We start from the raw sequence: 14,449 nt of genomic DNA on the forward strand, positions 1-14,449 counted from the left end.
ACAAGACATGGCCTCTGGCATCCTCAGACTGAGCATCTGGTCTACCCGCTGGGCTTCAGTACAAGGCATTCATTAGGAGTCCCTGGCTTCCAGGCCCCCCGAAAGTAGATTCTCAGTCACCCCCCTTCCTGCTGAGTAATGCTGTATGCAAGAGTCCCCAGGGGGGAGTCAGGACGACCGATCCAGCCGGTGGTGCTGCTGATGAGCAGACTCAGGTGGAGGGGAGTCAGGACGGTCCACTGCACACCCTGTCCTTGAGGGGCCTCAGCAAGGGAACACACCACCTCTGGTCAGACAGCCCCGGAGCTGTATGTGGAGACACCTTAACAGAAGTGTTCTTGTCCAACATTTTAGAGTTCTGCTTACAGGAACACGGATGTAACAGAAAGCACAAGAGTTTTGGAACAAAGAGACCTGGGTAGAATTCTGGCAGTTGTGGGATTTCTGGTACTTCACAACCTTTGTGAGCCTACCTCCTCATCTTTACAACAAATGTACACACTTCACAGGACTGTGCAAGCATTAAAATCACGTGATGGACTTCACGTAGAAAGCAGTCAGTAACTAGTGGTTTTTGTCATTCCATCCCCCATCCTGAGCTATTGAGGACAGCTTTCAGAGCCCTGCTGTTCCAATACAGGACTTAAGACACTGCCAGGAAGACAAAGGTAGTGCTGGACACAAGACCTGGGGTCTAAGGGAAACACCCACTTCTAACAGTAAAAGGGCTTCCTTCCCAGCAAGAGGCGAGGCCTCAGGGCAGGCAGAGTCTAGAGAGCGGGACCCCACAAAGTACCATATCCAAACGAATACTGGCCTTGTGGACACAAATCTCAAAACCAGATTCCACTCCAGTGTCTTCAAACAGGCCTCTGAGGCCGATGGAACCCATGCAGCAGAAGGACCCTAGTCCCTTCAGAAAGGTCTCCATGTTCCAGCCTCATGCTGAGAACCCAATGAAAGGTTGTCCCTACACCAAAACAAACAAAAAAACACCCCAAAACACTTAGGGGAGAAAACAGAAGCACCCATCATAGCAAATACCATGCTGCGTTTGATATGCCTTCTCACCGCTTTTCCCTTGAGAGTCATGGGGATTTTATTCACTGATGAATAACCTAGTACCTGGCACACAGCTAGGGCTCAATGACTGATAGTCTTGGCTAAATTTATTCAAGCAAAAGCCCTGCCATCTCTACCCTTGCCCCCAACATTGCTAAATACTTAAAAGTGGCAGAAGATGGTCAAACGTAAAGCCATAGCTACCTGGGGCAATGTATCACCAAGCAGAGCCCAAGGAATAAGAGTGCACCTTGAGCTCCACACAGACAGCCCAGTACCATGCTGTGAGGATAACTCCCGGACTGTCCAGAGCTGTTGAAATACCTCCTCCCCGCTGAAGAAAGTGAGCTAGTTGGTCTTCAGATGGGAAGGCAGTGAAGGCACTGGAATGTGGGCTGCATGTTCCCACATTGCTGGCAAGGGTGTCCAATCTGGCCCTGCAGCTGGCTGGTGGGAGGCCTACTTCCTACTCCAGCAGGCGGTACCCTCATGTGGGCTTTCCAAGAAGGCCCCGAGCTCAGACGAAGAAGAGGGTGGCCATCACCAAAGCTTCAGAACTCAAGGACATCACGGATGTCAGGGATGAGTGTGTCCTTAACCCTCAGAAAGGAAGACAGAGCCACACCAACCCTGCCCACAGCCAGATCATACCACTGGGGCAGCCCTCTGGTCCCTGTGAATGCTAGGGCCACAGAGTGCAGTCCCTCCCTGATCCACAGAATCATGTAATATTTATCACTAAAGTGCCTGAGATGAAAGGTGGAGAAATAAATCAATCCCCACTTTGGAGACAAATAGCCGTAAGCACAGGACATTCAGTAGCAGGGAAGCCAGAGAAATTTTGGTTGTGTCCAAGCTATTTTTTACAGCCCAATTTCACAGTGACTTTCAGGCCATGTTCTCCAAGGCCCAGCTGGGTCCTCTTGCAATTCTATGTGCTATAATACTTTTCAAAAGGACCCCTGCAGCTAAGACAGACCAGAGCCAAAGAAGGGCCACGCCCCAACCTGGTGTCAACGAAATAGTGCCTTAGTCCAACAGGGATCACACAGACAGGTGCCCACCTCCTCTGTGAGCTCTTCTGTCTTTTGCTCAGATACCGTGGGACTGAAGACAAGGCCGGCTTCATAGGCCATCCAAGTCGACCTCAGAGTACCACATAAGAGAAGTGACCATGGCCTCCGAGCCAAGATCTCCAGGCACAGGATACATACTTGCTTGCCCAGGGGAACAAGGCACCTACCAACATTTCTGGACAAACCTGAGTCAGCTCAAGGCCAGTACTTCAAGAAATTCTACCTTAACCGGAGGTAGTTACTTAGGGCAAAGCTCTTCCCCATCCTCAATCAAATTAAAAAAAAAAAAAAATCCAGCCCCCTACCCCCAATCAAATGGGATTTTGCTGAAACAACTGGCCATTAAAATGCCAACAGACACAACAGTCCCAGGCTCTGCAAAGCATTCTAAAAAAAGACCTGCGCCAAACAGGGTGGAGGCCAGAGAAATCAACAAGACAGCACCTTGCTGCCTTGACTGTCAGTTTCCGGAGCAGGGGAGGCGAGGGAAGGATGGCAGGCTCAGTGCATCCCATGGTCAGCACCAACAGCAAATGGCTGCCCCACCCCCACTACCTTTCCATCTTCCCAAAGTATCTGCTGCTGATACTCTTTTTATTAAGACACAATTTACATAAAGAAAAACACATGGATTTTAAGTTCCCTATCATATTTCCTAAGTTCCCAATTCTTCCTGAATACTCCAAGACTTGGGTCCGGCCAACCCTACGCACCCCCTCCCCCATCCCCCGCCCCATGTACCGCAAGAAGGAAATAAACAGGCACTGGGAAGGTCTCACCAGAAGCCGCTCAAGGGGTTGCCAAGAAGCCCCTTCAATCTGTCCCCACCAAATCCTCCCAAGGCAACAAGGGGTCCTAAAGGGGAGTGGCTCTTCTCCATCCATTTGGTTACCCTTCACACAAAGAAAAACAAAGCCTCCGCAGCTTAGAGTTACTCCACCCCAATGACCCTGCCTACCCCTTGCCAGGGTTCAATGCTCTTACCCATATGTTAAGCCAATTCCAATATCTTAATGTCACCCAGACTCACCTGAGGTTAAAATTATTCCCTTGCCATGATTCAGGGACCACCCATCCTCATATACAAGTCCCTAGTTTGAAAAACCACTGAGAAACAGAATCTGGACATCCAGTGATCAGCCCCTTAGGTCCCCTCCCCCACCTAAAAGTGTTTTGCTTCATCATCTCCAAGACAGGCCTGGGCGCTAGGGGGTTAGCTGGATCTTTTCTGCATAGGACTGTCACCTTGGGGACCCTTCTCAGGGCCACCCCAGGTGCAGACTAACAACTCCAGGGAATTTATCAGGGTAAGTGGAAAAGCCATGCCTGCCTTTACGAGCAACCATCTGTCCTGCCACACTCACAGCCAGCATTTCCATCTCTTGCAAAACAGCTCCATGTTGTATTGGGGTGGGGGGGGGAGTGATGCAAAGGGGAAGAGAACAACTGTTGCTGTGGATGTCTTCGATCGCCACCCCATGCGTCCCCCTCCCCCAGCCAACTCATTTCCTGGCACTCACCCGAGTGTGTGCTGCTCTGGGCTGAGGAATCCGAGTCCTGGGTGCTCCAGGGTCGGTCCCAGCCTGTGAGACTGAGGGACTGCAGGCCAAGGCACAAGTCATTTGCATCTGGGAGGCCCCGGGAAGAATCTTGCGCAGAGGTGGGGAAAAGCATCCTGCTTGCAACTGTTTCTTCAGAGTCCTGGAAGTCTGCTTTGGACAGGACGACAGCAGAAACCCCAGAGTTAAGGGCTGTTTTCCCCAGTATTATCAACAATGAGTATTATTAATAGTAGTTTCCCCAAGCCCAAGGAACAGACATCCAAGCTGGCTGGATGCTGCGGCCGCTGCCTCTGCACTTTTGGGGGCCTCAGCGCAAGAGCAGTTGCCACACAGCCCCCCTCCCCACATACACACCCCTATCCCGTCTGCATTACAGACTGGGCCAGCATGTGATCAGGCTGCTGATGCTTCCCGCTGCCAGTGACATCAGCCGGCTGAGCCGTGCAACTGAGAGCGGCATCATCCCTCACAGAATGGGGGAGGAGCAGGAGGGGACGACAGGGAGGAGACTTGCCTCCCCGGGAAAAGACAGCACAACAGCTACTTGGAACAGTCCGGGTGCAGTGCCGGTAAGTCAGGGTTCCGAGGCAGCGCCCTCCGGTCTCCAGCAATGGTGGCCAAGCGGCCCTCAGGCACGACTGAAGTCCTCTCTGCTGACAGCAAAGCCAAAGCAGCCGACTGCCTGCTTGTGGAGCTCTGCCCTCCTGCCCCTCCCTTCCCCTCCCTCTGCTCTCCACCCCCAAACCCAAAAACACTCTAGTCCTGGACTCTCTCCAGCTGCTTGCTCAAGCCCTGGTTTTGCAGCCCAATGCAAAGCTTCACAATCCTGCTAGCAAAAATCTATGTGCTCCAAGTGGCCCTGAGCAGCACCCTGACACAGCAGTGTTTACCACGGAGGAAGAGAATCACCTTCAGAAAAACACGGCACACTTGGACCCTGGGGAACACCACCTGGTGCTCCAGGCTTGTCTGGAGCAGTCTATCACAGAGAAAAGGGGTCAGCTGTGGCAGAGGGAAGGGACTCAGTGGGCTGCTCAGGTGTGTTCCACAGCCCACACACCAGGGTAAGCTCTGCCCTGACCAGGACAATCCCCATCCCCAACAGGATGGGCAGTGAGTCATGAGCAGAAAGGTCAGGTCCAGCTCCCCTACCCTCCAGCAACCACAGGGACAGACTGGGGCGACCCTGCTAGAACACTGTCAGAGAGACGGAAAGAGGAGAAACGGTCCCAGTTGTATTCTGCCTCGTCAGAGATCAGGAGCTTCCCCCACCCCGCTCTGTTGATACTCTTTCTCTGGCCTTCCAGGAGCACTCAGAGCTACACTGGCCAGCCAGGAGGCTCACAGATGCCTCAGTCAGGGGTGCTGCCCGGGACCCAGGCCCTACTTCTGTGACACTCACAGCTCAGCAACGAAGTCCAGCTCTGCCCAGAGATTGTGGAACCTCCACCATTTCCTCTTTGCCAACGTGCTCTCCCCCATCAGTCTTTTTCCATCATGACCTCTAGTCACAAGGCTCCCCCCTCAGAAAAGAAGGCAGAGCCAAGTCCCAGCCCCAGCAGGCGGGCTGCTCACACCTAGACCAGGCTGGAAGCACGCCACAGTGCTTGTTCTCCTGTGTTCCACAAGGAGGAACCAGATACAGGAAGCAGGCCCACCTGGGACTGCCCATGACAGGGTCCCAGGTGGGCAGAGGCAGGGATGATGCTGTTAGCCACAGGAGAAGCTAGCCAGAGCCACCTGCACTATGTCCCCTCATGCCCTGAGGCATTCAGGCATAGCCGAGGGGAGACATGACCAGGCCGTGCGAGGGACTCCTACCCTTGGAGGTGGTTTTTTCTTTTTCTTTTCTTTTTTCTTTTCCCCAGAGCTTTGCTGCTGTGTCATCCATCCATGTTATTCCTGTCTGGCTGTAGGTACTCTGCTTGCTCTCTGTGTTTGTTAAAGCCCTGCTCACCACCGCACCATGCTGTGCTGTCCTCACCCCAGAACACTCCCTCCTGCTTCTCTATGTCCCCACTTCACACAAGCTAAGGGTATACTTTAAAAATAATCTGTATGTACTAACTACAAAAATGTAATGCTACCTTTAAAAACATCCATATTTAAGTACCCATTCCCCTCCCCAAACCACCTTTCCATATAGTCCCTTCTACCCACAGTGAGGCCACTTAGGCCTAGAAGCAACTGTCCCTCCCCAAGCTCTAAAATGAGGGTTTTGTGTACACGACTACCCGCATGACCCTGGCAAAGAGAACCTAATCACTAACCATATTCCTGCTGCCCAGAGTCCAGTGTGGCAGACCAGCAATATCAGTATCACCGGGAGCTTGTTACATGTGCAGAATCTCAGGCCCCCCTGAGGCCTACAGAAATGATCTACATTTTAACAAGATTCCCAGTTGCTGTGTATGCACATGAAAGTTTGAGCAATATATGTATACAACTTCCACAGCCTTCCCACCCCAAGCTGACTGACCCAGGCCCGAGCAGCAGGGTTGTTTAAGGACATTGAAGGCCACGCGCATCCAGAAGCTCCGGGATCTAAATACAACCTGACCTTCACTGCCAGCGTCCCCACTACAAGCATCACCTCTGTCCTTATCCAGATATTCTCCATTCCACGGTTTCTTCCAGAAAAAGGCTTTCACTACCACTGCAGGATTCCTTCACTAGATCCTAAAAATCAATGGAGCCCGTACCCATTAAATGCTTAATGTAGCAGGCTGGGAAAAATTAAATAGCTTTAAAAGTCTGATAGATCTTGCTTTGCTCACCAGGTCTGCCACTGGCTGATCTCGGCCAAGTTACTTAGCCTTTCTGAGCATCTTTTTATCTGGAGGGTGGCAAATGCAGCTACCTTTCAGGATCACATAAAGTGTCTCGTACGCTGCCTGACACAAAGTATTTCATCAGTATTTTATTTTCAGTAGGGTGACCATATAATTTATCATCCAAACCAAGGCATTTTTGAGAGAGAAAGGGGGCAAATTTTAATAATCATACCAGAACAAACATCCGGTTTTAAAGTCAGTCAGTCACAGAGATGAAAAGTACAACACTAGATAAATAGTTAATAATGCTGTAGTAACATATGGGGACAGACGGCGACATTATTTACTGTGCACTGAGTAACAAACAGAACTGTCCAATCACTAGGCCGTACATCTGAAACTAACGTCACGCTCTATGTTAATGATACTTCAATTAAAACAAAATTGTACCAGGACAGCAAGCTTAAACAGAGACCGGAGGTGAACTGGTAGGCACGGTCACTCTATCCACAGCCAGTTGTGTTCAGAAACGTTTTACTCAAGGAACGGTTTTGTTTTTTTTGGTTTTTTTTAAAGTAATCCCTATACCCAACGTGGAACTCAAACTCACAACCCCGAGATCAAGAGTCACACGCTCTACTGACAGTACCAGCCAGGTGCCCCTCCAGAAACCTTTTACTCAAAAAGCCTCTTTTCCAATGGCTGCCTAATCCTCTCTCTCCAAATTTACCATTCTGCTCCACCTCTTTCCTCTGTACTGAAAGAAAGTTTGAGGAGCACACTGTCAACCAGGCTGACATGCAGTGAGGGAAGAGGTCTGAAAGGCAAAGGGTAATTTCACTGAGCAAAAGCTTTTCTTTGCTTCTCAAACTCACTGCGGATGCTGGACAGGAACCTGCCCCTTTTTACTGGACGCTATTTTCATCATCTGTTGCCAAGCACCAACTAAGCACTCTGAAGTATTAAAAGCTGGTAACCAGCGCAAGATGAAGTGAAAATTCTCATTCAAAGGCAGTCTACTGAACAATCTCTCTTAAATGCTTTTTCCTACAAGTTTCCTTTATCTATACCTATACAAATACCTACACAAAGCTTCTGATTTAAGTTTCTTAATTTGGTTCAAAATTTTAAAATCATTTCCCTTTGAAAAAATATCAGTTATCTTCTTTACAGTTAATCTCCCAAATTTCTTAGTAGCCATACAACTCAGGGAGATAAGTAAACTGACCCAAAGTTCAAAGTTTGCCGCAATCTAAAATACAGCATCCCCTGGCAGACTCAAAATGCAGAGGTGAACCAGGGACTCTGGCTCAGGGGCTTGGAGTGGCCTCAACTCTGATCTTTTCCATCTTCTTCGGAACCTGTCTGTCCTCTGATGACTCCTCTGCCGGCAGAACTTAGCACAAAACTGCTCGGGGTCCACCGCAGCCACCATTCCTGAGCATCTGGGGAGTAGGGGAAGTATAAGATGAGAGCAGCACCAGGAGGCCATCACTTGTGAAACCATGAAGGCATTCTACAAAGGCAGATGGTGATTGCAAAAAGTTGAAAGATATATCACAAGGTGATCCTAGGAAAAAGGAGACCTGATTTTGAGGAGGTAACAGGGAAGAAGGTAAGCAAGGTGTGTCTGCATGAGCCCAACCATGGGCCCAAGATGAACCAGACATCAGAGCTAGGGAGGCCAGGGATGAGAGGGAGAGGAGGAGGAGGAAGCAGCTGGAGAGGAGGAAAATACACTAAAGGGCATAAGCAGACTACAAAGTTGCATCTCTACCATGACTAGAACAATGTGATGATTCTGTGCGCTGATGGAAATTTTGGTAAAGGAACAGAAAAATATGAACAGTGTATGTGTGAGGTTAGCAGGCTGCTAATGGATGTTCCTTTAGTAACTGCACAATTATAACAATACAAAAATAAGATCTGCCCTCTCCTTTCTTTTCCCTCTTTTGACCTTAAAGCAGCACACTATTATAGTTTGTTTAGCAACCACACTTGAGCTCTTTTACAAAAATCTCAACTTCATCCCCAGATTCCAGTCCCTGGGAAAAGCAGAGGATGACACTGGATCATTTGTCCCCATTAGATTCTTTCAAATGACTAACTTTATAGTCAGCCGAGTCTACTTAGTCAATGATTTATGGTTCTTCAGGTTTTAACAAGCCTATAAAGTAGCATTTCTAATAATGTATTTCTAAAAAGACTGTCTGAAAGATAATTTTCTCCAAAAATCCAGAAAACCAAAATGATGATTTTGAAAATCCACTTTGGCAACTTAAAGAGAAAGAACAAACGTGCAAGGAGTCAGACATCTGTCAAGATCATTTCAACTCCTCTGTTTGCACTACGGCCCTTAACCCCTCAAGCCAGGCAGACTGCAAGCTTCTCCAGAGCAGGACTCCTCAAACTTTAATGGGCATACAAATGACTAGGCAATCTTTCTGAATCAGGGATTCAGATTCAGTGGGTCTGGGTCAAGCCCAGAACTTGCAATCCTAACAAACTCCCAAATGATGTCAACACTCCTGGGATGCTGGCCACACTCTGAGGAAGTTTAAATTTACAAGTTTAAAAGGGTTTTTCTACCCCAGATTGTCTCTTCCAGGTAACTCACCCCATTCTTACTCAACACCACTTTCTTCGTGGTGTTCACTCCACTAAACAAGTACCTTCAACAGCTCTCTGTTGCCTCTCAGATCAAAGCCAATCTCTAGGCCCCAGTTTACTTACTAACTTTCTCTTACACTAGTCACCAAACATTAAAGGTTAAGCTTGAGTTAATCACAACTCCCCAGAAGTTCACACTCTAGAGAATAATTTATTGTTAACCTGCATGCTAATAAGTGAAACAATAGTTTAGATGAGAGAGCATACATGATAGCTAAGACATTCAGGGAAAGCTTACATATGATTTTTGTTATACGTCATTATACATCACATTACAGATTAAGGTAGGAGAGACGACAACTGATTTACTTTCTATGTCCCACCATAAAAATGGGATCCTTGGCTTATTTTAGCCTTGACCGCTTTTAAATAATCTTCAAATAAAGCCCACAAATTATTTCCATGATAACAAAAAGTGATTTTTTTTTTAAAGATTTTATTTATTTATTTGAGAGAGAGCATGAGAGTGGGGAGGGTCGGGAGGGTCAGAGGGAGAAGCAGACTCCCTGCCGAGCAGGGAGCCCAATGCGGGACTCGATCCAGGGACTCTAGGATCATGACCTGAGCCGAAGGCAGTTGCTTAACCAACTGAGCCACCCAGGCGCCCGAAAAAGTGATTTTTATAATATTTCTTAAATGAATATTAACAATGTTTAGATTCTAAAGTGTCATGTACCATGTTCATATACTGAAAGATTAAATATTGTTAAAAAAGTTAATTCCCACCCAATTGATCCACGTGGTCAATGCAAGCCCAATAATATACCTGGTTTTTGAGTAATTCAGTGGGGACAGACCCTTTAACACATGGTGCTGGAACCACCACATATCCACATGGGGAAAAAAATGCACCCTGACCTCACACCATATACAAACATTAATTCAATATGGATCAAAGAGATCTTAAAAAGTTAAAACTAAAGTTTCTCTAAGAAAACAGACTCTCTGTGACTTGGGGTGGGGGAATGGACAGACACAAAGGTTTCCTAATGGAGGACAGAGAAAGTAATCATTAGAAAAAATTTGGGGGGCACCTGGGTGGTTCAGTCAGTTAAGCATCTGCCTTCAGTCCAGGTCATGATCCCAGGGTCCTGGGATTGAGTCCCTTCATTGGGCTCCCTGCCCAGTGGAAAGTCGGCTTCTCCCTCTGCCCCATACCCCATTCATGCTCTCTCTCAAGTCAATAAAATCTTTAAAAAATACTGAAAAAAAAAAACTTTTGATAAACTGAACTTATCAAAGTTAAAAACTTCTGTTCATCAAGACACCATTGAGAAAATAATCGGGACAGCTACAAAGTGGGAGAAAATATCTGCAACCATATCTGATAAATGGCTAGTATGTAAAATGTATAAAGAAACCTTAACTCAAAAGTAAAAGAAAAAAAGTATTTTTCAAAAGAGCATAAAATATTGAAAAAATATTTCACAAAAATATATAATTGGTCAGTAAGCACTTGAAAAAGTACTCAACATCATTAGTCAAAAAAATGCAAACTGGACCACAAGGAACTATGTACACACCCACAAGACGGCTAAAATTAGAAAGACTGGCTCCACATTTTGCCAACATTTAGTGTTGCCCATCAGAACTTCCATGCATTATTATATGCGGTACGATCACTTTTGAAAAAGTCTGCAGATTTCTTACACAACTAAACAGAACACTATCCTATGACCCAGCAATCCCACTCCTCAGTATTCAACCAAGAGGAATGAAAGTATGGGTTTACAAACAGGTCTGTATGTGAATGGCGACAGTAACTTTATTCATGATCACCAAATTCTGGAGACAGCCCAAGTGACCATCAACAGAGGAATAAAATGTGGCATATGTATTGACTGGAATATGACTCAGCAGTCAAAAGGAATAAACGGATAGAGGCAACATGGAGGAATCTTAGAGTAGAAGCAGCTTTACATAAATGGAATCACATATATATACACACTCTCATTTGAAGTTCTAGAAAACAGGCAAAACTAATATGTGATGAAATCTGGTGGTTGCCTCTGCAGGAGACAGGGTGGGGAGTGGAGGGAGCTAACCAGAAGAGGTAGGAGGAACCTTTATGAGGGGATGGTAATACACTACATTCTGATGGGAACTGGGGTTGGGTGTGGGCATTTTTCAGGATGCATCTAGTGATCCATATAGGATTTATTCATTTCACTGTGTAGAAATTTTACCTCAAAAAATTGTAAACAAATACTAAACATTAGTTAATGACATGCATACTGAAGTATTTAGGAGTGAGTCATATCCACGTCTGTAACTTACTTTGAAGTGTATTATGAAAGTAAGATGTACTTCTAAATGGTTAAGGGGATATATAAATGGGTACATGGTAAAGCAACCTGACCAAAAGGTGACTGTAGAATCTAGGTGGCGAGTATGATGGCTGTTCACTTCATAATTCATTCAGCTTTTCTGTATGTTGGAAAACGTTCATAATAAAATGTTAGGGGAAAATTAAGTCAGACTTTTTCTGACAAAAGGCAAGTCTGGTTGAACTAATTGGTTTGACGGTAAGAACTGACTTCATGAGATTTTATGGTTGACATTTTCCGTAAGTACAGCAAGTTAGAATCTAGAAACCCAAGGTTTTGACAGTACATACTTAAAGTGGTAAGATAAAAAGCATTTTAAGATACTTTCTTGGCAAAGATGTATTTTCAAATTGACAGTAATTTTCTCAACCCTTTAGGTAAACAGAGATAAACAAGGTCTCTAAGTCAAAGAATGATAGACATAGTAGTTATCTAAAACCTTCATAAAGCACTGTTGGTATACTTTCAAAAAAACTGAGAAATTCAGTAACTGATGACTTAGGTAACAAATCTTTTCGCAAATTAGATGGCTTCCAGTTCCTTCTTCGTCACAAATATGAAGGAGTGAATGGAACTGTCAGCAAGTACAAGACTAAAAATAATGACAGATGTCTGATTTTTTGCATAGAACTCAAGGAGTTCAAACAATTGAGAGACACTGCTCTAACAACTCCTTCATTTCCCATCTATGTATTTATGTGAATAAGTTTACTCAGAGCACAGACCTATAAAAACAAAAAATAGGAATATATTTGGTGTTGAAAACCCTGTGTCATTCCAGCAGTAAGTGAGTCATCCAAAATTACATGGGTTTTTTAAATGTCTCATCTCATTAAGAAGCACTTCCAATAAACATTAAAGAAAATTTTATGAAAATTTGTAACATTGAGATTGTCTTAAACCAATTGTCCTAGTGATCAAAGGCCACAGCAATCCAGAACACTTACAGCCTTTTAGTCACAGAAAATAATTTAAAACTTCAATTTATGTACTGTTTTTGTTGCTGAGAAGTATAACATATTATCAACAAAAGACCCATAATTGTAAAATATTACATGAGGATAAAATTCCATGGGAGAAGTAGACTAGAAATATGAGGAAAGGAGAAGAGGAACAATGAAAAGGGTCCTACTGTTAAAGAATGGGTTTACATATTTTTCAAATAGATAATAGGTATCGAACAGGTCTATTTTTATTCTACCGGATACATTTTCACTTATGATTAGATATCAAATTACATATGCAAGAAGTACGTTGTATTTTTTTAAATTTTTTACTGTGGTAAACTCTACACAAAATTTTACCATTCTGGTCATTTTTAAATATACAATATAGAGGCATTAAGTACATTTACATTTTTGTGCGCCTATTGTCACTGTGTATTGCCAGAACTTTCTCATCTCAAATTGAAACTCTGTGCCTATTAAACACTAACAACTCCCCACAAGCCCCATCTCCAGTCCCTGGTAACCACTTTCTGTCCCTCTGGATTCAACTACTTCAGGAACCTCATAGAAGTGAAATCATACATTCTGTCCTTTGTGTCCAAGGTTCCAGGTTCATCCATGTTGTAGCTTGTACCGGAATGTCCTTCCTTTCTAAGGCTGAATAATATTCCACTGTATGTATTCACCACATTTTGTTTATCCACTCAACTGTCAATGGACATTTGGGTTATTTCTACCTGTTGGCTCTTGTAAATAGTACTGCTGTGAACACTGGTGTACAAATATGGGTTCAATTCCTTCGCGTATATACCTAGAAGTGGAACTGATGGTAATTCTACATTTAATGTTTTATTTTTGGGAAACACCACACAGCTTTCCACAGTGGCAGCACCATTTTACATTCAGCAATGCACATGTGTTTCAAATCCTCCACATCCTTACCCACACGCCTTTCTATTGTTTTGACATTGACCATCCTAATGGGTGTGAATTGATACCTCATTGTGGGGTATCTTGGTTGTTGTTTTTTTAATCAATGAGATGTATACAAACAGATGTTTGAAGACTGCTGCCGCCTCATTCATGAATCTCCTAGACCATGTTTTGTTTTGTTTTTTTTTAAAGATTTTATTTATTTATTTGACAGAGAGAGACACAGCGAGAGAGGGAACACAAGCAGGGGGAGTGGGAGAGGGAGAAGCAGGCCTCCCGCCGAGCAGGGAGCCCGATGCGGGGCTCGATCCCGGGACCCCGGGATCATGACCTGAACCGAAGGCAGACGCCTAATGACTGAGCTACCCAGGCGCCCCCCTAGACCATGTTTTTATAAATCTCCCACACACCAGGACCTTGTTTGAACTGTTTTTCTTCCTATGGCATCCAAGTCATCCCTAAAGGCAAATGCCGTCTTCCCATAGGATTCTGCTTCTCTGATCACAGTGACAGTCCACAGGTGAACATGTGACCCAACGTGGGCCAGAATAACCATTCCTAGGACTACAGAGACCAGTCCAGGTATGGGCACAACTCACACCAAGCTAACTGGGAGTCCTTTTTGGGATTTGTCTAATTAGATATAGCAGAGGAGGAACAATTTCCTGGCTTCATGATGCTAGAGAATGTGAACATATCCCCTTCCTCAGATAATAGGGCAACCGTGCAAAAGGAGAAAATGAAACCCACACTTATGGAGAGGCTCCAAAGAGACAAGATCTTGACAAAACTGAAGGCCCTGGATTCAGATCCTTGCTTAGTTTTCTGGCCATTTCTTCCTATTCTGTGAGGTATATACCAAGAGCCTTCCAACACATCTCACATTTTGGTAAGATTAGGTCTAATCAGGTGTTTGATCATTTGCCAATAAGAGTGTTCTGCATAATTCAGGCTCTTTAGCAAGGATTGACAAACAAGTAATCACTACCGGAAGAGAATCTTTGGGACAAAAGTCCCTAATGCCCCGCCCACCAGATGAGTGTCAGCCACAAAGAGAAGCAGGAAAGGATCTAAAAGACCACTTGATTAAATCTTTCC

At 45.2% G+C, this 14,449-nt stretch overlaps 1 protein-coding gene across 11 annotated transcripts in view; it reads right to left on the reverse strand.

Moving 5' to 3' along the window:
• Positions 1–14,449, reverse strand: part of CPEB1 (cytoplasmic polyadenylation element binding protein 1) — a 95,154-nt gene that overhangs the window by 22,576 nt on the left and 58,129 nt on the right. For 5 of the 11 annotated variants that reach the window (XM_081831750.1, XM_081831744.1, XM_081831749.1 and 2 more), the window contains exon 3: positions 3,659–3,850. In XM_081831750.1, coding sequence (XP_081687876.1) covers positions 3,659–3,812 — 154 coding nt within the window. In that variant the 5' untranslated portion in view covers positions 3,813–3,850. Of the gene's footprint in view, positions 1–3,658; positions 3,851–4,054; positions 4,159–4,214; positions 4,398–14,449 lie in introns of those variants that run through there. The other 6 variants (XM_081831741.1, XM_081831743.1, XM_081831746.1 and 3 more) reach the window with 3 other exon arrangements.

Source organism: Leptonychotes weddellii, chromosome 9 (assembly GCF_054177405.1).
Source record: "Leptonychotes weddellii isolate Sample4059 chromosome 9, ASM5417740v2, whole genome shotgun sequence".
Classification (NCBI taxonomy): domain Eukaryota; kingdom Metazoa; phylum Chordata; class Mammalia; order Carnivora; family Phocidae; genus Leptonychotes; species Leptonychotes weddellii.